Source organism: Heteronotia binoei, chromosome 4 (genome assembly GCF_032191835.1).
Source record: "Heteronotia binoei isolate CCM8104 ecotype False Entrance Well chromosome 4, APGP_CSIRO_Hbin_v1, whole genome shotgun sequence".
NCBI classification, from domain to species: domain Eukaryota; kingdom Metazoa; phylum Chordata; class Lepidosauria; order Squamata; family Gekkonidae; genus Heteronotia; species Heteronotia binoei.
Window position 1 is genome coordinate 79,644,489 of NC_083226.1, and position 26,062 is coordinate 79,670,550.

General features: G+C 44.4%; 2 protein-coding genes across 3 annotated transcripts in view; both read left to right on the forward strand.

The window, feature by feature from the left end:
• Window positions 1-26,062, forward strand: part of LRRC2 (leucine rich repeat containing 2) — a 142,578-nt gene that overhangs the window by 31,908 nt on the left and 84,608 nt on the right. For both annotated transcript variants that reach the window (XM_060235476.1, XM_060235477.1), the window contains exon 3: window positions 19,747-19,954. In XM_060235476.1, the coding sequence (XP_060091459.1) occupies window positions 19,747-19,954 (208 nt within the window). The remainder of the gene's footprint in view (window positions 1-19,746; window positions 19,955-26,062) is intronic.
• Window positions 9,788-12,897, forward strand: LOC132569410 (translationally-controlled tumor protein homolog). The gene is made up of 2 exons (XM_060235474.1): window positions 9,788-10,023; window positions 12,443-12,897. The coding sequence occupies exons 1-2, from the start codon at window positions 9,885-9,887 to the stop codon at window positions 12,814-12,816; spliced, it is 513 nt and encodes a 170-aa protein (XP_060091457.1). The 5' UTR covers window positions 9,788-9,884; the 3' UTR covers window positions 12,817-12,897.

Sequence of the window (26,062 nt, forward strand, 5' to 3'; positions counted from 1 at the left end):
TTTGACAATGCTAATATAAGTAACCATTCTTTGGACTGACAATGACTGCAGCTATGTTAAAATTGTTCCAGTATTAACTATAATTATATATACTTATAGGTGGAAATTGAATTGAATGCAGCACAGTTTTTATCAACCAAAAAGGGGGAAAGTTGAAAAGGGGATAAATTTACAATTCAGTGTGAAAGTAGTTCCAGTGCATTTTGTCAAATGAGAGCCAGTTTGGTGTAGTGGTTAAGTGAGTGGACTCTTATCTGGGAGAACCAAGTTTGATTCCCCACTCCTCCACTTGCAGCTGCTGGAATGGCCTTGGGTTAGCCATGCTCTGGCAGAGGTTGTCCTTGAAAGGGCAACTGCTGTGAGAGCCCTCTCAGCCCCACCCACCTCACAGGGTGTCTGTTGTGGGGGGAGAAGACATGGGAGATTGTAAGCCGCTCTGAGTCTCTGATTCAGAGAGAAGGGCGGGGTATAAATCTGCAATTCTTCTTCTTCTTCTTAAAATTATTCCTTGTCATCTGATTATAATGATTTTGGCTTATGTTACATGGGATATCTATTTCTCATGTGGCTTAAACAGAAGTCGTTAAAATAACACTTTGAGAACCATGTCTTTTGTATAGATATTGATAATGCAAAAGAAATATACTGAAAAATCCTGTTCCCCATCAATGTGGTCTTTTGTCATTAATCCATTTTTGTGATTGATGCTATGTTTTACACTGCAAACAAAAACAATTACTGGAGGCCTTTTTTTAACCTTCCCCCAAAACATCCTCTAGTGGTGCAGGGGAAACAGCTATCACATGAATTAGGCAAGGAGACAGTGTTGATGTGGGTGAGACCTTAAAAAATGTACACCTTCCCATCCAGATGTCTTGCCAGTTCACTTGGACTACATTCTTTTTGGAAAGATTATACCAAACCATATTTTAGAAAGAAGATATCAATAATTGGGAAAGGCTATTAAGTGGAGGATTAATGAATGTCCTTTTAACCCCATGTTAGGGGTTAAAAATATGAAAGCTACAGTTTGGTAGTTCAGATGAAAGATCAATCAAAGGCAGTGCATTCCTAAGGACTTCCATGGCAGAGGTGGCTGGATGCTAAAATGGCATCAGGGCTGCTAATCTGTTCCCTAATGGGAAACTGCACAGGTCAGGGATCAGGAAAATACCTCAGCAACCTCACCATTGTATCTACAAGACAGGGACTTCCAGAGGAGGAAAATGTTGAGCTGAGCTGCTTCTCACAACGGGAGCAGGCTGGAACTTTTGTTTGGGGTGGTGGAAGGCAAATTAATGGCGAAGAAAAATTTCAGAATTTGTGTGGGCTGGGAAGAAACCAAGGATTAAAATGAAAATTTTGACTGATGCAAAAGAGAGAGGCGGATTTCAACTACCAGATTTAAAATTATATCATGAAGCAGTTTGTTTAGTGTGGATGAAAGAATGGATAACGTTGTTAAATAAAAAACTTTTGGTGCTGGAAGGTCACGGAAATAAATTTGGCTGGCACGCGTATTTGTATTATGGAAAAAAGAAGATGGATGGTTTTTTCTCTCACGATTATATAAGAAGTAATTTACTAAATACATGGATTAAATACAAGAAATATGGAGATGAGAGAAGACCGTTATGGATAGTGCCAGCTGAAGTAATAAAAATAACGGCTGAGATAGGTGAAGAAAAGTGGTTGTCATATAATCAATTATTAAAAATACAAAGTGGCAAAATAGAACTGAAAACAGCTGAAGAGTTGAATCACAAATATGATTGGTTTCAAATGCAACAAATAAAGAGCTTGGTGGAGAATGATATTAAAACTGAAGGAATAAGGAAAGAGCAAACAGAAATGGAAAAAGTTCTGCTTGGAGACAATGATAATTTAATTTCAAAAGTATATAAATTACTTCTACAATGGTCTACAGAAGATGAAGTAGTGAAATCTCAAATGGGCAATTAATGTAAATAAAGAAATACAGATGGAAACGTGGGAATATTTGTGGAAGAACTCTATGAAACTTTCAACATGTCAAAGTATTAAAGAAAACTGTTTTAAGATGATGTAAAGATGGTATATGACTCCTAAAAAATTAGCAAAGATGCCAGACAGATGTTGGAAATGTAAAAAGCATGAAGGTTCTTTTTACCATATGTGGTGGACTTGTGAAAGAGCAAAACAGTATTGGCAAATGATTCAACAAGAAATTTCTAGGATATTGGGATATGAAATAATGAAAGTTGCAGAGACTTTCTTATTGGGATTACAAATGGAAAAATTTCCAAAAGAAGATAGAACTTTAATCTGGTACTTGCTTTCAGCTGCTAGGACATTGTATGCGCAGTTGTGGAAGCAAGAAAAAATACCAGAAAAATGGGATTTGATTATAAAAGTTATGACATGGAGTGAAATGGACAAACTGACAAGAATATTAAGAGACTATGATTTAGAAGTTTTTAAGATGGAGTGGAAAAAGTTTAGAAGATATATAGAAAAAGAGTGGAAAATAAAAGGACATTGGACAATTTTTGATAATAATTAAGTTTTAAAAAGAAGAATATATAATTTTTTGTTTTAATAGTTAAGGGTAACTTTCATATATATATATATATATATATATATATATATATATATATATATATATATATATATATATATATATATATATATAAAAGTAAATAACACTGGCGGGGGTCAAGTAATGGGGGGAGGGATGGGTGGAAAGTAATATATGGGGTAGATAAAAGAAATTTTTAAAGATGTTACTAATAAAAATTGTTTTACCAAAAAAATCCCATTGTATCTACAAGACACGAGATGGGTACAGCAATGCACCTGTGATGTGCAGCCATTGAGACCTTGGCCCAGGGATACATGAGGAGAGGGACTGGAAGGGCAGGTTCACGCTGTCCAGGGACATGGCTGCAGTTCTGCTTCCTTAGAGGCACAGACGTCTGCCAAACCAGATTGAGGAAGCAGTGTGAAATGTGGCTACAAGGGCCCCACCACTCTAGGCACCATCTGGCAAATAATGCTTTCATGTAACCAGCCATTATCCCTTGGAAACGGGGCAGGCCATGACAGCCTGGCCATCAGAAGCAGGGGTGCCACCTGTCACGTTCTCAGGGTGCAGGCAGGCAGAAGTCCAAAGCCAGTCCAAGGTCAAAGTCCAGGAAGTCAAGCAGGAGCCAGGTCACCGGTGCAGAATCACAAACTGGAATCAGAAGTCAATGTCCAAAAGCCAAAAGGTCAGGGTCCAAGGAAATCAAGCAGGTCAGGATCAGGAAGGAGCATGGATGCAAGCCAGAGAATAGACTTGTTGCTTCCACAAGGTTACCAGGTCCTGGTGGGAGCTATACGGGAGTCTCAATCAGCCTGCTTCCTGGGTGGCAGTGACTCTGCTAGAACTCAGGGCTGAGAGATCTGAAGCCTTGGCGTACCTCATGTCTTCGCTCTGAAAGTTCTTTCCAGAGCCTGCTTTGAACTCTTGAGATGGGAGGAGGAGAGCTTGGAGGAGATTGATCATCAACAGCTGGTGCCTGGAGAATGATTAATGGGCCATCTGCTGTTTGTTCAGCTGAGGAACTGGCTGGCAACTCTTCCAGGTCTGTTAACCCTTCCAGCTCCTCATCATCAGGGCTCATGACACTATCCCCCCCCCCCCACACACACAGGACCACCCCTCCACAGACAAGCCAGGCCGGTCAGGGTAGGCTGTGTGGAATTGCTGCATGAGGTCAGGGGCGTGTAGGTTGTCCGCGGGTTCCCATGAACAGTCATCGGGGCCATAGCCTTCCGTGTCCATGAGGTACTGGAGGTCCCCACAGTGGATTTGGGAGTCCAGGAGCTGGTGTGCCTCATATTCCTCCTTGTCATCGACCAAGACAGGAGGAGGCGGAGCTGGAAGCGGCAGTCAGATGGGATCTGATGGTGTAGCAGGAACAAGGAGGGACCGGTGGAAGACCGGGTGGATGTGGAGGGTGGCCGGCAGCTGTAATAAATAATAATAATAATATTTTATTTTTATATCCCGCCCTCCCCGCCGAGGCGGGCTCAGGGCGGCTGACAGACATGGGAATCCCATGAATCATAAAACAACATAAACAATTTTAAATATCAGTTACAGTAAAAATTATTTAAAAGTTAGATATATAATAAAATAGGTGCTAAATGCTGTAGTCGTGATATCCACAAGATGACTAGTTGTCCATTCTTCAAATTAGTCGGGTTCCATCTCAAAGGCCAGCTGAAAGAGACATGTTTTGCAAGCCCTGCGGAATTGGTTCAAGTCCCGCAGGGCTCACACCATCTCCGGAAGGTCGTTCCACCAGCGAGGGGCTATCACCGAGAAGGCCTGCTCCCTAGTGGCCCTCAGCCTGGCTTCTCTTGGCCCAGGGATTGTCAGTAAGTTCTGTGAGCTGGATCTCAGTGCTCTCTGGGGCACATATGGGGAGAGGCGGTCCTTTAGGTAGGCAGGTCCTCGGCCATATAGGGCTTTAAAGGTGATAACCAGCACCTTATAGCGAACACGGTAGACAACCGGCAGCCAATGTAGATCCCGCAGCCCAGGCCGTGCAGTTTCCCACCGTGGTAGTCCCTCCAGCAGCCTGGCCGCCGCGTTCTGGACTACCTGAAGCCTCCGTGTTCGGTATAAGGGCAGCCCCATGTAGAGGGCATTGCAGTAGTCTAATCTCGAAGTGACCGTTGCGTGGATCACAGTTGCTAGGTCGGTGCGTTCCAGGAAGGGGGCCAACTGCCTCGCTCTCCTAAGATGAAAGAAGCGGATCTAGCAGTGGCAGCTACTTGGGCCTCCATTGATAAAGAGGATTCCAGTAGCACTCCCAGGCTCTTGACTTTGCGCACTGGTACCAGTGGCGCACCGTCAAAGGCCGGTAAGGTGATCTCCCCTCCCGGCCCGCCACGGCCCACGCAAAGGACCTCAGTCTTCGCCGGATTCAGCTTCAGCCCGCTCAGCCTGAGCCAGTCAGCCACGGCTTGTAATGCCCGGTCCAAGTTTGTTGGGACATCACCAGTCCGGCCGTCCATCAGTAGATAGAGCTGGGTGTCATCTGCGTATTGATGACAGCCCAGCCCATACCTCCGTGCAATCTGGGCAAGGGGGCGCATAAAGATGTTAAACAACATCGGGGAGAGAACTGCTCCCTGAGGCACTCCACAATGAAGTGGGTGCCTCTGCGACAGCTCCCCCCCGATTGCCACCCTTTGTCCCCGACCGTCAAGAAAGGAGGAGAGCCACTGTAAGGCTAGCCCCCGAATTCCTGCGTCGGCGAGGCGGCGGGTCAGCAGCTGATGGTCGACCATATCGAACGCAGCCGATAGGTCTAGCAACAGCAATACCGCCGAGCCGCCTCGATCCAGTTGTCGTCGGAGGTCATCCATGAGGGCGACCAGGACTGTTTCCGTCCCATGACCCGGGCGGAAGCCGGACTGGCATGGATCTAAGACGGAAGCGTCCTCCAGAAATTCCTGTAACTGCATAGCCACTGCCCTCTCGATAATCTTGCCCAAAAAGGGCAGATTTGAGACCGGCCTGTAGTGTGCCAATTCGGCCGGGTCTGATGACGGTTTTTTCAAGAGAGGGCGGACCAATGCCTCTTTCAGGGGTGTTGGAAAAACACCTTCTGAAAGGGATCGATTTATAATATCCCGTATAGGATATCTTAATTCCTCCTGGCAGGCCTTGATTAGCCAGGAGGGGCATGGGTCCAGGTCACACGTCGTGGATCGTGCAGTGCCAAGAATTCTGTCGACTTCCTCCAAGCTGAGCGGGTCGAAGCAGTCCAGAGTTAAATCCGAAGACACGCATTGGGCTTCGAGTCCACTTACTGCCTCTAAATTGGCGGGGCAGTCCTGGCGGAGCGATTGGACCTTATCCGCAAAGTATTTTGCAAAGGCCTCACAGCCTATCTCCAATTCCTTAGCTTTTGAATTGCCTTGAGGCAATGTAGTCAGGTTCCGAATTATTCTAAATAATTGGGCTGGGCGCGAATTTGCAGATGCAATCTTAGCCGCAAAGTATGTTTTCTTTGCGGCCTTGATTGCCATCTCATAGGACTTCATAAACTTCCTATAGGATGTTCTAATCGCCTCGTCACGGGTACGCCGCCATTGCCTCTCTAGCCGTCTAAGGCCTTGTTTCAGCTGGCGTAATTCCGGGGTGTACCACGGAGCCAGCTTAGTCCGAGGTCGCAGAGGGCGCCGAGGTGCGATCTCCTCAGTGGCCCTAGAGAGCCGGCTATTCCAAGTCTCAATCAGGCCATCGAGGGAATCGCCAGAGGGCCAGGGATCCCGCAGAGCCATCTGGAACTGTTCCGGGTCCATTTGGCTCCGCGGGCGAGCCATAATCGGCTCTTCGCCTAAACAGGTTTGGGGGGGCATACTTACACGGGCCTTGAGAGCGAAGTGATCCGACCATGGCACTACCTCTGCAGTTATATCGCTCACTGTAATCCCGGCCGCGAAGATCAGGTCTAACATGTGTCCTGCCTGGTGAGTGGGGGTTACAACAAATTGAGAGAGTCCCAGTGTCGCCATGGAAGACACTAGGTCCGTCGCCTGACTGGAGGACGGGTCATCAGCATGGACGTTGAAGTCACCCAGGATTATCAGCCTTGGGTGCTCCAGCGCCCAGCCTGTCACCGCCTCGAGCAGGGACGGTAAGGCGTTGGCCGGTGCGTTAGGTGTACGGTACACCAGCCAAATCGCCAACCCCTCTCCATCCCCCCACGCCAGACCGGCACATTCAATGCCCTCAATCTTTGGGGCCGGGAGCGCCCTGAAGGAGTAAGCCTCCCGTGCAAATAATGCCACTCCTCCCCCCCACCCGCTAGTCCGCGATTGGTGGAAGACCGAGTAACCTGGGGGAACGGCTTGCGAGAGGGCTACTGTATCACCCTCCCGGGTCCAGGTCTCGGTCACGCAAGCCAGGTCCATATTCTGCTCGAGCATGAACTCTCGGAGAATTGAGGTCTTATTGTTAATGGACCTGGCGTTGCATAGCACCAATGATGGAGGCGGGTTACACCTGGCCCTACTACCTGTCACCCTTGGGATGGGCCGCAGATTGGAGGAGGGCCGAGCACCGACTTGTCTCTGTCCTCCTCCCTTATAATATCTACTCCCACCGTCATACCTCCCCCTCCCCAGGAGCACTGGAATCCCTGAGCCGGCCATTCCTCGCCGGTAGCAGCTGGAATAAAATCACAAACAAAGCTGGTATCTAGTTGCTCCCTCTTCTCACTCCGTCTAACTAGACCCTAATTCCAATCAACCCAAAAAGCCCCCCCCCCCAATTCCTTATATATATTTGATAATAAATTAATTCCAATAGCAATTAATAAATTAGTTCCAGTAACAATTAATTTACTCCATCAATTTGCTAAAATTTGTATAATCCAGTTCAAATATATAATAATAAATCAATGAGCTAATTAGTAATGAATCAATTTTAAACTAGTAAATTCCGGAGTGGGGTTAGCAATTATTAAAGTGCGGTGAGAGTGCAGTCTTTGGAGCGCTCCTTGCAGGGTAGCAGCCACCAATGAGGTATAATGGGGTGTTGCCTATAGAGCTACAGTCAGCACGGAGCAAGTAAAGTGCACAGAGTAAATAAAGTGCATAGTGCGGAGTCCAGAACTAAGTCTCAGTAGTTTGCCCAGGAGGGTCTTGTGAGTGCGCCAGATAGTTCCGAGAGGCTGCAGGCTCTGGGTGCAAGTAAAGATCTCTTGGTTGGGGCTTATTCGTTGTATCTTGCGCAGGCTGGTGAGCCCGCGGTGGGTAAAACCCCCCTCGTGCTCCCCGCCGCGCCAAAAAGCCCCTCCTGCATTAACTATAGGGACAGCCAAGTCATATGGAGCCCTATTATGCCTGTACAGCCAGTTGTTAGCTTTAGGCCAAAGCACCCAGGTCACCTGCATTCAGAATCTCTGGGCGTCGGCCCCTCTGCCGCTCTGGCGCCCTCCCGTCGCTCCTGGTCTGCAAGCGTCGAGGATCTTCCACTATGCTCTGTGCTCGTCGCTGCTCCTCTGACGCTCCCAATTTACAAGCGTGGGGGGGTCTCTCGCAGTATTCACCCCCGTTCTCCACTCCACTCCGCTCCGCTCTACCCCGTTCTCGCTGCACTCGCCCCCGCTCGACCGCCGAGTCGTCAGGCCGCCGGGCCGCAGTGTTAATTTCAGTCCTGGCCCGGGCGGCCGCATCGCTGCCGCGATCGACTGCAGTCCACCCCGCCGCCTCAGCTGTGTTCGCGGTCAGGTAGGCCAGCGCGGCCCGCGCTCGGTTTGTTTGTTGTTAGAAACTCGGCATCGGCGGTCGGCGGTAATCTCTAACTTTCTGCGGTCTCCGGTGTCCCGTTCCTCACCAGAGTCCGGTACCAGCTTGTCAGGTTTCTCGAGGGCGATTGAATGGATGATAAAACCCGATGTTCGGGAGCTCTAGCACCTGAGCTCCTTCCTAGGTCGCCATCTTGCATCTGTAACCAGAAAGCAATGGGGTTGATTTGGTCCATGGTCAGGTAAGGCCCCACGAAGCGAGGGTCCAGCTTGCGAGACCGGCCAGGTCAACGCAAGTAATGGGTGGAGAGCCAGACGTGGTCCCTGGACTTCACTGGGGGCCCCACCTGTCGCTTTCAGTTGGCGGCTGTCTTGTAGGCTTCTTTAGCCTGTTGGAGCTGCTCTCAGAGCAAGTCCTGGAGAGCCTGAAGTTCCTGAAGGTGCGCATCAGCAGCAGGGACTGCTGTGGGGGGCAGGACTGCGGGGAAGAAGTGAGGGTGGTACCCATAGGTGGCTGCAAATGGGGTCTGTTGTGTGGACGCATGTACAGCATTGTTGTAGGCAAACTCAGCCAGCGGTAGCAAGGCAGCCCAGTCATCCTGCTGGTAGCTGGTGTAACAACGCAGGTATTGTTCCAGCGTGGCATTGGTGCGTTCGGTCTGCCCATCCGTTTGGGGATGATACGCTGAGGACAAATGCACCTGGGTGCCTGAGCTGGAGTGCAGGGCTTGCCAGAATCCAGAGGTGAACTGGGGGCCTTGGTCTGAGATCAAGTGTGCCAGGAGCCCATGCAGGCAAAAGTACTGGAGGTAGAGCTGGGCTATGGGTGGCTATGGGTGGCTTGGGACATGGAACAAAGTGAGCCATCTTGTTGAGGAGGTCCACCAAGTGTGCCCCTTGGACCTGGAGAGTTCGGTGATAAAGTCCGGGGAGATGGTGCCTAGGGGTGTGCAACCCCCCCCCCCCTGAAATAATTGGATTCGGAAATATACAGGGCCAAAATATTTGGAATACCGTATATTTACGAATACATTACTCGGAATAGCCATATATACAGGAGATATACACTATTTCCGAATATATGGCCCCATTGTACCCTATGGGCCATTGAAATCAATGGCAAAATAGGGTATATTGGAAGCCACCTGGAGGGGAGGGGGGTTGAGGGAGAGCCTCCAAATTTGCAAGGGACCTGCAGGGGACTCTCCCCTACAAACCCCCCAAGTTCCAAAAAGTTTAGGCCAGGGGTTACCATTCCAGGGGCACCCAAAGAGGGTGCCCTATCCCACCATTATACCCTATGGGCCACTGAAATCAATGGAAACATAGGGCATAATCAGAGGCTACTTGGGGGGCAGGGGGTTTGAGGGAGAGTCCCCAAAACAGCATGGAACATGCAGGAGATTCTCCTCTACAAAACCCCCAAGTCCCAAAAAGATTGGACCAGGATGTCCCTGTCTTTGGGCTCTTCAAAAGGCCCATTACCACCGCTTTTCCGCCTCGCTCCTGTTTGGCGCCGGGGCTGCTGCCGAGCCGCTCCGCTCCCGAGACCGCGTGCACCACCTTGGCTCGCCCTCGCCCGCCGCCTCAGTCATGATCATCTACCGCGACTGCATCAGCCAGGATGAGATGTTCTCCGACATCTACAAGATCAAGGAAGTCGCCAGCAGCCTCTGCCTCGAGGTGGAGGGGAAGATGGTAAGCCAGAAAGAAGGAGAAATCGATGATGCTTTAATCGGTGGAAATGTTCCCTACTTAACATCGATTACAAAATTTATGCCACGATACTGGCTCAACGATTTAAGAAGGTTCTCATTAATATAATACACGCAGATCAAACAGGTTTTCTCCCAAAAAGACACATAAGAACCAATGTTCGCATTCTATCAGATATTTTAGAGTACTATGAATTACACAGGGACAAACAAGTGGTGCTATTTTTTCTTGATGCTGAGAAAGCCTTCGATAACGTAAACTGGGAGTTTATGCTGTTGCTTAGTTTATGGACATTGGGGATGGCTTTTTAGGGAATATTAGAACTATATATAGTAATCAAGTGGCTAAAATAATCATCAATGGAGACCTGACAGAGGAGATTAAGTTGGGGAAAGGTATGAGACAAGGCTGCCCTTTATCTCCGCTATTATTCATTCTATCTTTGGAGGTACTAAACTAAGCTATCAGAATCAACAACAAAATAACTGGGTTAAAGATCAAGGGTGAAGCATATAAGGTTCTAGCCTACGTGGATGATATGGTCACAATCCTCCAGAATCCTCTAGAATCGGTCGATGAGATGCTAAATGAGATAAAGGAATACGGGAAAGTGGCGGGCTTAAAGATGAACAAACAAAAATAAAAAATAATCACTAAAAATATGACCACACTAGACATGGATGACCTGGAAAGAAAAACAGAATTTAAAGTAGAGAAAAAAGTTAAATATCTGGGTATAATCATGACAAACAGATGTAGTAACATCTATGACAACAACTTTATACCCTTGATAAAAGAGATTGAACAAGATACGAAAAGATGGACCAAGTTGAAGCTATCCTTCATGGGAAGAATCGCGGTGATCAAAATGAGTATCTTACCCAAAATGATGTTTTTCTTCCAAATGATCAGTTTTGCTGTTAAGAGGTCTTTATTTGCTAAGATTGATCGACTGATCCGTCTATTTGTGTGGCAAAGAAAGAAGCCTAGGATTAAGTTGAAGATCCTGACAGACAATCGTGAAAATGGTGGACTCGCCCTTCCCGATTGGGAAATTTACCATCTTGCCTGTATAGCACTTTGGCTCAAAGACTGGATTACACTAGATAACAAAAGAATTCTAGCCGTAGAAGGCTGCGACCTACAGGCAGGATGGCATGCCAATTTATGGTATACAGATAAAAGCCAAAAATATTTTACCAATCACCTGGTTCGTAAGGCACTCTACGAGGTGTGGATAAAGATAAAAAAGAAGCTGTATTATAAAACACCAAGGTGCATATCACCAGAAGACGCATCAATACAACCGCAAATATGGAACTTTAACAGATGTGCTAGGTACAAAGATCTGTTGGATGAAAAAGATAACTTGAAAGGGAAGGAAGACCTCGAAGCTGCCGGGTTAAAGATACATTGGTGGGAGATGAACCAGATTAGAGCCAAATACAATAAGGATAGAATAAGAGGTTTTACCAAAGACAATTTTGACTTGGATAAGATACTCTATTTGGATAAAGATAAAGTTATTAAAAAGCTATATAACTATATGATCCAAATAAAGTTAGAAGATGAAACTGTCAAAGAAACTATGATTAGCTGGGGTAAAAATCTAGGGAAAAATATTAACTTAGATCAGTGGTCCCTTTTTTGGAAAGTAAACTACAAGATCCTCAAACCTGTCAATTACAGAGAGAATTTTTTCAAATTATTTCACAGGTGGCACATCACCCCGATACAATTATCTAAATTTAATAAAAAAGTATCACCCATGTGTTGGAAGTGCAGAGAAAAAATAGGTACATTTTATCATATTTGGTGGTTGTGTAAGACTGCAAAAAATTTTTGGGTTAAAATCCATGGACTGTTAAAGGAAATTTTAAATATAAATATACAGATGAAACCAGAGGTGATGCTATTATCAATGGTTAGAAAGGAGGTCCCACAGGAAGATGAGTATTTAACTGTTTATATCTTAACGGCGGCAAGAATCATGTTTGCCAGCTATTGGAGACAAGAAACTTCTCCATCCCGGGCGGAGATCATTGATAAAATCTTACATGCCGCTGAAATGGATGCACTATCAAATCGGTTGAAGGGGGTGCCGGAAGGTGATATTTCTAAAAACTGGGAAAAATTCTATAATTGGATGAAGAAACACTAATTGGTGGGAGGAGAAAGCGACTAATGTACTTATAACTATGTCTGGAAGCTTATAACATGTTCTTTTTTGTTTGTCTGTTTTTCCTTCTTTTTTTGGGCTTTCAATCCCAACTATGAGATTTTATATATATATTTCTTTTCTTTATTTGTTTAAGGCCACATTCATACTCCTTTTGTATACATAGTTACATATTATGTTCTTCTTCGAATTACTGAAGATTATAAGTTGATAATAGTTGAAGAAATAAAGAATGATAAACGTTAAAAAAAAATAATAATCGGTGGAAATGCATCTGCTGAAGACCCAGAAGGAGACGGGACGGAGGCTACAGTTGTCACTGGCGTTGACATCGTAATGAATCACCATCTTCAAAAAACAAGTTTCACTAAAGAGAAGACGTACATCAAGGACTACATGAAAGCAATCAAAACCAGACTTGAGGAAACAAAACCAGAGAGAGTAAAGCCATTCATGACAGGGGCTGCAGAACAAGTCAAACATATCCTTGCAAACTTCAAAAATTACCAGTTTTTTGTAGGAGAGAACATGAATCCTGAAGGCATGGTGGCGATGCTGGATTTTCGTGAAGATGGTGTAACCCCATATATGATTTTTTTAAAGGATGGATTAGACATGGAAAAATGTTAACAAGAGGTCTTCCCTCCTGGATCATCTGTCGTCCTCCTCATCATCATAATTGGCTGCTGCTCTTTCCTCATCCACAAACCATCATGACTCAGCAATGTCTGACAACTGGATTGCTGTAACCTTGAGCGTAATTTGGTTTATTTTGACCCTGAATTGATTGGAGTGGAAGGCACTGTTTTTAAAAAAACATGTCATGTAGGCTGTCTAAAAATAAAAACAAAAAAAACAAAAAAAAGGCCCATTACCACCAATGCTGGGGAAAGCTCAATTAGCCACTTCCTCCACTATAATTGCTGTGGGGAAAATGGCTCTGGCCGGAGGGGGGGTTGAGGGAGAGGCCCCAAAACTGCAGAGCAGTTTCAGGGGACTCCCCCACATGCAACCCCTCGGCCCAAAAAGACTGCACCCATCTGTGGGCACCCCAAAAAGAACACTGTTCCCAATGGTGAGAAAAAAACGATTAGAGCCACTTCCCCACTGTAATTATCGTGGAAAAGTGGTTCTGGGGAGCAGGGGGTTTTGAGGAGAGCCCCCCCAACTGCTGTGCAGCTTCAGAGCACAGTCCCACACAAAACCCACAAGGCCAAAAAAAAAAAAAAAAATTGGACCAGGGGGGTCCAATTTCAGGGGCACCCAAAGCCAAACCTAACTTCACACCGGAGAATCTCTATAGAACCCAAATGCACTACATCTATCTACTCTATGAACCCTGCTGGCCTGGAACCAATATTAACCCAGTTGCCAATGTCACTGCCACACAAAACACAATCTGCTCAAGGTCTGCTCTGCAGACCTGGCTGCAGCAAAACCAGATGCCAACTCTCCAGCCTTGCCCCAAACAACGTAGGGAGAGCTGGCCAAGCACAACAAGCATGCTGGTTCTGGGTCTCTCACCCAGATGCCAGCTTCCCTACCACAAAACACGCAATCTACAGATGCCAGCTCTCCAGCCCTGCCCCAAACAACACAACTCTCAAACAAGAGAAGTGGTGGACCACACCTAGCTCCACGTCATTATGTATCTGACACAAAGAGAGAAGCATTTAGACTTACCCTGAGTGATGGATGGTTGGCTGGTCCAGTCTCTTTTGCATTACCCAGAGTGCACCACGAGGAGGCGAGTCAGAGTTGGAACCCAAATGAGGAATTTCACTGGGAGGGCTTCAGATTGTGTGAGAGGAAGGGAACCATTCCTTCTCTCTCAGCTCAGCAGCAACACACCAGCTATCACTGTCCCATTAGGGGGACCTCAGCATTGGTATGGCTGCTGGCTGCCTGTCATCATCACTGGCAACTCCCTCTTTCTTCCTCCTGTCATTGAAAAATAAACTGGGTTATCCTGGCTGTGGGTGCTGTCGGTTATAGTTGGGGACTGCAATGGCCCTTTCAGTATTATTAGGCATGTGTGGATGGGGACTGGGAGAATTTGGATTGCTTTGCAGATTTTAAATCAGCATTCACTTTTGGTTTGGGGATGGATGAGGGGTGGGGGGGGGGGTGCACTGCCAATCAATTTGTGAGTTTTTGGGCTATCTTTGGACTCTAGTCTATGTTTAGTGGGAGAGCGTTTTACAACCACCTTCCAAGCACGGACCAAGAGAGGATGCAGGCACAAGTAGGAGAGCCAGTTTGGTGTAGTGGTTAAGTGTGTGGACTCTTATCTGGGAGAACCGGGTTCGATTCCCCACTCCTCCACTTGCACCTGCTGGAATGGCCTTGGGTCAGCCATAGCTCTGGCAGAGGTTGTCCTTGAAAGGGCAGCTGCTGGGAGAGCCCTCTCCAGCCCCACCCACCTCACAGGGTGTTTGTTGTGGGGGAGGAAGGTAAAGGAGATTGTGAGCCGCTCTGAGACTCTTCGGAGTGGAGGGCGGGATATAAATCCAATATCTTCTTCTTCTTCAAGTAGGTGCTCATTCACTCTCAAAGTCTACATTCGGGGAGCTGAACAGAGGCAAGCTGACCTTCAGGAACTCATCCTATGAACAAATTTGTCTAAATTAGGCCTCCACAGCCTGTGGATTATCAGGGCGAATGCATCCTATTAGGCAAGCATGCTCCTTGTCACCTTGCATGCATTTTTCAGCTTGCCCCTGTTTCTACAGCCTCAGGAAGATAGTAAAAATAGTTGATTTAGGACTCTGCCATAAGTGCCTGAGGACTGCATTTGTCAGGGTGTATGTCACCAGGACTAGAGCCAAAAATGTCAGGGGGATGATTAAAGTTGCCAGGCACCTCATCATTCCCATCCTCAGACTCAGTGAACATAGCCAGATGATTTCACTAGGTGATGTCACATTAAACAGCATTACTAGTTATATCTCTCTACACACCACTCGGTATGTCCCCTATGGTATTTATGCATAGACACTATCATGTAGCTTTGAAGAGATGAACTGTTTATTAGACTTTTTAAAAAATAAAGTAATACAAATTTTTACTGTGTACTAGGTATAACTTATAGTTCTATTGGTAGGGCCAGATTATTGCCTCCAACCTTTAATTTATATGCAGGTAGGAGGCATAGGGTACAAGAGCCATGCTAACCCCAAGGATTGTGGCAGCAATGGGTAGGTAATTAAAACAAGGAGAGGAATTACCCCTCCCCCCCATGATTATCGTGGGTCCCCATGTGGAAAGATATATATAACTATCACTTCAGTTTTCTGCCAGTTGTTATAATTTGTCACTTTTGTTGTTAAAGAGGACAGAAACAATGATGGTGGTTTATGAAGAGCGTTTCCCCCCAAAAAACAGCTGTGAGCCATTTAAATCACTGTTTTCTGCTCCCCAGGAAAAGCCCCTTTAAACGGTTGAGCTGTGGGAGCAGGCTGCCCCGTGGCTCAGCTGTTTTAGACATGAACCTCACAAACCCAGTTCGTATGCAAGCTGATTGGGTTTATGGAATTTCTGGTTCAGTTCGTGATTCACCCACAAACTAAACCGAACTGTATTTTTCTGGTTTGTGCCCATCTCTACTGAGGATTATATGGGAGGGGATGACCATCAGTGATGGTGTGATTTCATCTCCAGGAAAACCTGGAGGCAATGTCAGTTATTTCTAGGAATCACTGGAAATGGTGATTTTTGCCATGGCATTTTTAGCAATTCCTAGAGAGGTGTGACATACTTCTCCACCCCCCCCCCCCCAAAAAAAAAAGTTGTGTCAAGCTTTAAAAAAAAAAAAAAATTCTCCCGCTGCCACTCTTAAGTGGTGATTAGAAGGAGGGTGTGCTGGAGGGCTGAGAGCATGGTATATTTCTTAGGGGGAATTCCCCCTAATTCCTCCTATATCTATGGATCTGCAGGTTGTAGACTGTGCTGCCTGGCCTTAAATTGAGGTGTGGTGTACCTCAGAAATACAATGCAATATTTAACTCACTCTGTGTATCCTCTGGCCTGAATGGTGTGCATGCTTCTGAAGCCCTTTCAGGAAACTTTGTTAGTATTGTAAGTGCAATTCTGTACTTAAATTTCATACCCTCTAACCTCTCACAGAGTTCTTCTGTGTACTTGAAATGATACTTATTTCATACCAAGGATTACAGCCAGGCATCCCATCTCTTGACATACATGGCTGAAGGCTCTTCTCTCCCTGCAGGGCATTGTGTTCATTTGCTCTGGAATAGCCTGTCCTCCACACTTGATTAGTGAACTGATCTCAACAGCTTTCCTCACATTTTTAAATATAGGACTGTTAACCGAAAGTTTAATTCTCAGTGGATCTGGACCTTAGTGCAGAACAGCTGAAATTCAGACCCATTTGACAACTTTTGCTACCTGGGTTATGTGGAAAGGAGTGGAAACAGCAGCACAGTATCATTTTATCTTATTATTTTTCTATTTTATTAGATCTGTATCATGCCCTTTCTGCAAGCAGGCTCAGGGTGTGGCCATTTATATGCACATTATGAGCCCCCCTTCCAACCCTGCTGAGATATAATTTTTAGGGCCATGAAAAGAAGGAGCTGAAACTCTCACCCTCATTCACAGAAACATAAGCTTGTATGTGTGTGTGTGTGGGGTTGTGGGGGGCTAGTTGTAGTTTTGCTCTGGAAAGAACTCTCCTCCCCACTTTTGTTCTTGTAGTTAATAAGCTATAGTGTGAAAGATGAACGCAAGAGAAAGGATGACAGACAGGTTGCATTGTTTTAGGAGTATTTCCCCCCTAGCACCTTTGAAGATAATCAGATTAAAGGTTTCCCCAGTATTTTTATTGGCATAAAGATTTCTGTCCCTTCCTCATTGAAATCTACTTGGAAAAACATGAGGACCCAATGGTGCAATGCATTGTTTTCATCTCTCCACCCCCCACCCCGCCCCAGACTCAGGACCTTTTCATCAGATCTGCAGCCATGAACAAGCCATGAGTATACACAGCAGGAGAAACAGTGGCTCCCTGGGAATTGCTTTAGGTTGTGAAAGTGGTGTGTGGGGGAGAGCCTAAGCCCTCTCCCCATATGCTGTTGTCTTGTTCCAGATTACGCTCCCATGCACAAGTTGACAGGTCCCCCTGGCAACGAGCAGGAGATCTGATGGGGGCAGGGCTGGTTCTCCCACTGGGCAAACTAGGTGGTTGCCTAGTGTGCTGGGAGGGTGGGGGCACAGAATTGAACTCCCCACCCCCTCCCGGTGCCCCAGGCAAGCACCTAGTTTGCCTGCCTCCTCCGCCCCCTGCTGCTACCACCATCCGCCACCACTGCTGCCAGCCCCTCCATTCTTTTCCCTCCCTTTGCTTCCCCCCCCACAGCTCCATGCCCCCATGCCTCCCCCTTCCCCGCTGTTGCTCCGTGCCCGATGCACTTCCTTCTCCCTCCCTTCAGACCCTTTCCCACCCACCCCATGCCAATTTCAATGCCAGAACCAGCTCTAGTGCCATGTTCCAGCTCCCTAAAGCCCCCCTCCCCATATGAACACTCGAATTGTGGGTAAAACTGTGTCTTGGGGCCGGGATGCGCTCACCGTTTTTCAGGAACAGCGTCCTGAAAGGGCAACCCCCGCTGCTGCTGACTTCTCCCCTTCCCCTGGATGGGAGAGGAGGCAGCGGGGTTCACCCTTTTCCTGAGAGATGGTGAGCATGTCCCGGCCCCACGGCGCGGTTTTACCCATGATTCCAGTGTTCGGCCGTGGAGGGGGGGCTTTAGAGAGCTGGAACGCTGCCCTAGAGCCAGTTTCAGCATTGAAATTGGCACGGGATGAGTGGAAAAGGGTCCGAAGAGAGGGAGGAGGCACAGAAGGGAGGAGCAGGGGTTGCGGAGCCATGGCAGGGAGGGGCGGAGGCATGGAGCTGTGGCATGGGGGAGGCGTTGGGCTGCCCCTGGATGGGGGGGGGGCTTACTGACAACATAATGATGTTGCTGCCAGCACAGTGACATCACTGGTGATGTACTAACATCACTTTCTATGTGTCTGGAAGTGATGTCAGTGCATCATCAGGGATGCTTTGGCATTTGGACAAAGCTCTGTGGTTTAACCAGAAGGGGATGTCACATGTTTGTCAAGCTGTGGAGGAAAAAGAGCACATGTATGGAGCTTGGCAATTATGGCTGCTGACTTACTATAAAATAGCAGACAATTATATGTTCAGTATTTTCTCAGTTGATTTGCTAGACAGAACGGACAAATACAGGACTGTCCAGTTCAAAACTGGAACCCAATCCTATGAAGCAGGCAGCTACATTTCAATACTGTTAGGATTGCTTGTTCTGACAGTCTTTAGGAGACAGACTCTCTTCCTGGGGGTTGTATAAGAATAAGCCAGGAGTTCCAGCCACACTGCAGTTCTCTAAGTTATGACCTTATTTAAGTCCAAGCTGTTTTGTTTTGTATCCTTCCAAATTCATTTATTTATTTACCTTCGATTTATATCCCGCCCATTCCAAAATTGATGCAATTTATTTATTTTAATCTTTGTTAGATTTTGTATGAAGTTCCTCTCCATATTTTGTATAGATTTTCTATGGAGTTTCTTTTGAGTTTCTCTGTTTATTTTGCCTCTTGTCCTCTCTTTCTCCTCAGAAACAACTAACTTTTGAAAAGACACTTGCTTATTGAAGGCTTACAGAGAAGACACATGTCTAACTCTCCTGGGTTTACTTTTATTCGGGGATATTAGTCTGACATTTTGTAGCTTTTCATAGTAATCTCTGGATGACCTCTCAAAATTGCCATTGTCTTGCTCATGTGAATTCCCTGAAGCTCTGGTGATCTTTACTGGTTCACATTAGTAACTTCATTTGCAAAGTCACTTTCAGTAAGGAATGCCACACTGAGGGCCTTAAATTCCTTTCATTTATACTCAGTGCCAAACACTGTGCTAGGAAAAGCATCTGGCTAGCATTCTCTTCTGATCCTCTGCTGTAATTGCGCAGACACACACACAGAGGCTTACTTTGCTAAAGTGGCATCCTTTGAAAAGCAAGCAGTAGCTCTTAATGTAGTTTCAAGCAAATCTCAGGTGCCTAAGTGTCTATCAGATGGCATCTGAAGGGGCAGTTTGCTCCCTCCCTGCCAGCAACTCGGTTCATGAGTAAGCACTCTGTCTTTATATGGTCAGCTGGGATGCTCAGTCACAGATAATTCCTTAATTCTTTTGCTGAAAGAGCAACAGAAAACAATTTAAGAAAGAGGAGAAAAAAACAGAAAAGGATAGCTTATTCTTTCTTCCTTTGAAAAGAAGACATAACTGTGCAACACTGGATTTTGAGGGGTCTCTGGTTACTTGCATAGTAATATGCAAAATATGGATTATCATATTTTCTAAACCAGCAGCCTTTCCCTTTCTGGATGTAAGCACATCAAATCCTGTTATCCTTTATACAGGCGGAACTAGTGAAAACTCTTTGGGATACTCAGTGAACCCTTCATTCAAACACTACTTTGTTACATTTCTTCAAAAGAGTGAGTGTAATACTTTCATTTGTACTATTTCAGGATAAAGCAAGAATGGGACATTTTGCTAGAGTGCAGAAGAAAAGGCATTCCACAAGCTACATATCTGAAGAATGGGTTCATAAGCACTAACCACATTTTGGATAAGCTTGAACAGAACTCACTGCTCTTTAAGAAGATTGCCTTATTGAATGAAACACAGAAAGAAAGAAACAGGTTTATTTTTCAGCTTTCAGGGGCAGACTGGACGGTAAGTTTCCCACAATTATAACACTGGGATGGGTAGAATACTTGGGTAGTGTGCTTCTATCATTTAGTTGCACTGAAAAAACACAAGCTGCGTAATGATGTTTATATTTATTTGGTTTTCTGTATCTTACTGTTTTTTATGGTGGAATGATCTGAGGTGTCACATTCCCCTTGGTGGATGAATGTTTTTCTTCTATCCAGTAGAAGTCGCTTTGTGCTGTTCATAGGGTTCCCAGCCTCCTGCTGAGGGTGGTTTCTCCCCAATTTTGGGACCGCCAACCTGCTGGCACAGGATTGGCTGGTGGGGGGATTCCCGCCCCTGAAGAGCTCCATCAGCACCCAATGTTCCCGGCATGTTGATGTCACCCTTAAGTGACATAATTGCACCAGGTATGTCATGTGGGGATGCTCTAGCATTTTGCTGTAAAACTCTATGGCACCACAGTAAGTAAGCCTGCTTACATAGAAGCTAGGGTTGCCAATCCCCAGGTGGGTGACTGGAGATAAACCCAAGGTTTCCATGATACCAATCTCAATCAAAAAAGCACTTTCAAAGAAACCTTACAAATATAACATATATAATCATACACTCTCATAAATACATCAATTTATAAACATACCCTTACAAATTGGAACAAATTATCCACAAGGACCTTAGTGTAAAACATTCAATCAACAAATAAATGTCCAATCTCCTTGCACCAGGTCCAGAGAAAATATCTTGAAGTGTCTCCAAAGTTTCACATGAACAGCTTGGCAATATTTGGCAGCAGTCTTAATAGCAACAAGTAGTACTTTGAATCCCCAGTTTCACTTTCGTTTTATCCTGCTGTATTAAAAATACAGATATTAATGCATTGTAACTCTATTGCCATATAGAAATAAGCAGAACAAACTGAACAGACCACCTTAAATGCAAGAATACCTTCCAATATTTCATTCAGGGTAGGGCAAGAACACAATTTCTTTACACCTCCAAGTGACAATACTCAAACATCTTGCAGCTGCCACAATTCACAATCACATACAGTCTATTTTCTCCATAGACTGTATGTTAGTGATTGTGTACCTTTAAGGAACAGTATTGAATGGTTGCACCTGCACTATAAGAGAGTGGTTGTGGAGACACTTCAAGATTTTTTTCTGGATCTGGAGCAAGGAGCTTGAACATTTAATTGTGGACTGAATGTCCTACACTAAGGTCCTTGAGGACAATTTGTTCCAGTTTGTAAGGGTATGTTTATAAATTGATGTATTTATGAGAGTGTATGATTATATATTATTTATAAGGTTTCTTTGTAAGTGCTTTTTTGGATTGAGGCTGGTATCATGGAAAACTTGGGTTTATCTCCAGCCACTCTCTGCCTTGATTCTCTATTTTGATTGCACACAATCCCCTGGTGGAGGCAAGGGATCCCCCAGTTTGGAGGCCCTCCCCCCACTTCAGGTTTATTAGAAAGTGGGGGGAGAGGGAAATATCTGCTGGGCACTCCATTATACCCTACAGAGACTGATTCTCATAGAGTATAATGGAAAATTGATCTGTCAGTATCTAGGGCTCTGGTGGAACTGTTTTTTGAGATAGAGGCACCAAATATTCAGCATAACATCCAGTGCCTCTCTTCAAATCACCTCCCATGTTTCAAAAAGATTGGACCAGGGGGTCCAGAAGAAAGTGCCCCTATCCTTCATTATTTTCAAATGGAGGGAAATCATTTAAAAGGTGTGTGGTCTCTTTAAATGTGATTCCCTTTGGAGTTCAATTGTGCCTGTCATGCTTTTGCTCCTGACTCCACCCTCAAAGTCTCCTGGCTCCACCCCCCAGAGTCCCCAGATATTTTTTGAATTGGACTTGGCAACCCTAATAGAAGCTGAAGAGACATTCTCCATGGACAAAATTCTTAATGGACATCTCAACAGACTTTAAACATAAGTAACAGACTCTTCAAAGACCATTTATCTAAGTAACTTGCCTTCTGTTCTCTCCCACTGACTTGTGTATCCTTTATTCCAGTCTTACTCAAACTTGCAATTTCAGCTTCTAAATATTGTTAATATCCTTTCTCTTTTGGGTCTATTTTAAGGAAACATGTTTATATTCTTACCTTTTTTCAGGTTGACTACTGAAATTCCTCCTTGGTCTCTCTCTTTCTCTTCAGCTACAGCATATTCCCTTTCTTTCTTTCTTTCTTTCTTTCTTTCTTTCTTTCTTTCTTTCTTTCTTTCTTTCTTTCTTTCTTTCTTTCTTTCTTTCTTTCTTTCTTTCTTTCTTTCTTTCTTTCTTTCTTTCTTTCTTTCTTTCTTTCTTTTCTCCCGCCCTCCCTGTGAACAGCCTCTGCCAGTTGTCCTCTACACCTTATTTTGCAAAAAGTTCTTCTGTTATTACGTTGGCTTACTGATTTCTACTTTGCTATCATGTTCAGTTGAAAATACTCATTTTGATTTTCAGTATCTCTGTATAACTTGGACTCATCATACTTATATTGTCCTATATTCTGTTCATTTAAACTCTTTCTGCCTTCAGGGTACTGAATATTTTTCCTTTGCTAAACATCAGATTAATTCTTTTTTTCATGTTTATGTCAATTTCTGTTTTATTTATGTCAATTTCTGTTTTATTACTACTACTTTTCCTTGAACCCACCATCTTACAATATCTGCATATCTTATTCTCTACCATTAATGAAATATTTGAAAGGAACACTTCTTCTCTCATGCTTCTGATTCCTAATTTCTTCCCTTCCTTTATGTATCCTTTTCCTTACGCTTTTGTTCTTTTCAGCTGTTACATAGCACATAGGGATTTTCTGTTTTAATATTTTATATAGCACCCAGCTATTAAGAATAGTACATATTGTAAGTAATAGTATTTAAATTCAAACAATACTCATATTGATGGATGGTTGTTTCTTTTATGGTAAATAATCAATCTATTGTAAATCTGTAGACAAAATATCTTTCCTGTTTGCTTTTTAAAATGTGGGGTTCCCCATAGTCTTAATGTTAAAGATGAAGACCAGAATATTCTAGTGCTATCTCTTGAAGCATTTTATCTGTTTCCTGCTGGCTTTTGTACTGAGTCTGAAGATTACTGAAGATCATAAGGGAATCAGAGAGCAAAGGCGAAATGAAGCCTGTGTAAATTTCAGTTCCTCTCATAAACGGGTTTGTAAAGCAAACACTAAAATTATACATCATCTTGTTTTTCAGGCAAAGCATAGTCATCTATGCACAGCACTAACCACAAGCCTGAAAAGCCATTCATAATGTATTTTCCAGCGCTCTTTAACAAGATTTTCTTTCTTTTTCCTTTTTTTCCTTTTAAATTTTATTTTTCTACCATGAGTATAGTGTTAGTACCTTATAGAAATAGCATATTAGCTTTTGTTTTATATTAAGTCATTTCAGTTCTATTTTTTAACATAGATAAAGGGGGTGGGGAGACATAATGTAGTGCAACTGATAGGGTGTCAGGCCTGGGAGGTCATTTTCAGATTCTCGCTCTACTGTGAAGTTCATTGGGTGATTTTGCGAGGTACCTTTAAAAATACATTTTGGCAATCCCAGCAAAAGTTGGAGAGGTGCCAAGTTCTGGGAAAGCATTACAAACAGGTTCTGCACACAAACCTTGAGCCAAGTGTGCTCTCTCACCAGTCAACAAAGGAACACTGAGCAGAGTTCTGTTGAAGCAGGAATTGTTTTTATAAGGCTTATTGACAGGCCCAGAGAAACACTTCACAATCTCCCTGTACCAATTTCCCTGTGTTTCTCAAGGAATCAAATTCATTACAGCAGTTTATATACACTTTAATAATATATCCAGTGTGGGACAGATTAATTATAATTGGTTTATCAAAACATGACCCAATAACCTATCTTTGTTCCCATTGGGCAGTTTCCCCTTGGGCTACTTGTGAAGAAACTGAGCCAGTGCTGGTGCAAAAAGTGTATACCTTAGCATATTCAAAAAATAAACAAACAAAAAAGCAAAAACAAAATGATAGCCAAGGCCAGTGTTGGTTGCCGGAAATTCCATTTCGAAGGTAATGCTGGATTATTTTGGGATGACCTGTGCTCTTCCCAAAGTGCCTGGGTCACAGGGTGTCTGTTGTGGGGGAGGAAGGTAAAGGAGATGGTGAGCCGCTCTGAGACTCTTCGGAGTGGAGGGCGGGATATAAATCCAATTTCTTCTTCTTCTTCTTCTTCTTCTTCTTCTTCTTCTTCTTCTTCTTCTTCTTCTTCTTCTTCTTCTTCTTCTTCTTCTTCTTCTTCTTCTTCTTCTTCTTCTTCTTCTTCTTCTTCTTCTTCTTCTTCTTCTTCTTCTTCTTCTTCTTCTTCTCTTTGACCCACTTGCAGCCGGATGGAATGTGTAAGTTTTCCTCAAAAACACTTCTTTTTGTTTGGCATTTTCTCTGAGATAAAAACCCTTTGTTTAGGAACACGGTCTTCTCTCTTGCTAACACTTTCTGGCTTAAAGTTTTCTCTATTAGAAAAATAAAACTTTTAATATAAAATGCTTCAGGCTTAATCAATATATCACATATTTGTATGGTTACCTATGTAAGGCATAGTTTTTAATCAAGCCCTGAAGTATTAGTGCAAGTTTAATGTGCAAACAGGTTGATTTGTCTGTCACAGGTTTCAAAAAGTCAGAGCTGCATACCCATTTGCTCCATTTTTGTTTTTACTGTTTAATAATCTTATGGGTAAGTCTAATAATTGCTATTACTTTAAAAAAAATGTTAATTGAAATTGCTAATTCTAACAACCTGAAATAATATTAGAGAGGCAGATTCATTCAGTAAAGTGTTATTATAACTTCTTACAATGTGTTGTGAGGATTCAGTAGAAGAAAAAGTCACTGTTACTTTTCAATAGGGATGGGTACAAGCCAACTTACAACCCCCAGTTTGGCACAAACCAGGCCGGTTCATGAAGCATGAACCAGGGTTTTGGAGACCAGTTCATACACAAACCCTCCTGATGGAGGTTTGTGGGTGGATTCAGAAGCGAGCTCTGAAAGCATTTAGATGCCTCTGGAGCTCACACAGGCAGGGGCTCACTCACAGTTGCCCCCCCCCCAAAAAAAAACTTCCAGAAGCACCAACTGGTCTGTGCAATTAAGAAGTTTGTGTGAACTCTCATGAACCTCCATTTTTCTGGTTCATGCCCATCCCTAATTTTCAATTAAAGTGAAGTTTTTGTTAGTTCTGTAGAATTCCAGACCCAGCTGTCATGCACCAGGGTCCAGTTTGGCTAAAGCACCTTCTGTTTGCCTCAGACAGAGAGTGCACTTTACTTTATTCCATCTCTTCTCCTCTAGCCCTACTCCTTTCTGAGCTGGGAGCCAGAGCTGGTCAGCCATCACTAGCCTCCTCCCTCAAGTTTTTAAAAAACCTTACCATGGCTCAGGGCATGATCATTGGCCTCCTTCTACCCAGAAGCCCTTTGAGGTGTGGCCAAGCATGTGAGGGATGAATAGTGCCTTCTTAGGAAAGGGTGAAACTTCCCAAAAGCTGTTTCACACAATTGAAGGGCCAGCTGTCAATGCTGTTAGAGATTCAGCCACTATTGATCTTCTAGTTGGTGGGAAGATCTTTACTAGGTGCATCTGTGATACCTCTGGGCCTGGTAGGTGCCAAGCTTGACAATGTGGGGACTGAGGGGGTCCTGGTATTGTAATTTTCTATAATAGGATCATAGCCTTAAAAACAGTTCAACATGAAATATACACAGAAATGTCATCTCATCCTGAGATTTATCATTTAAAAATTCCTGTGGTATTGTTTTCTGGTGTTTGCCCTCCAGGGTTCCTGTCTGACTTTGTGTGAAACAAGATGCTGGACTAGATGGACCACTAGCCTGTGTTCTTGTGAAGAAACACATTCTTGTGTTTTTTGTGCAAATTGGGTACTTATGAATAGTGCATATGTTGGTAAACTGCTTATTAAAAAACCAGGAAAACAGTGATCAATCAAGAACAGTGTATTTTGAAGGAAGAGAGTGGTTTTCTTTTTAGAAAAGCATAATTCATAGCAGATTCATTATTGGTACGTTTATAGGTGTGTTATGAAAATGGTCCTTTGGGCAGTGGAATGCTGTTACAGAG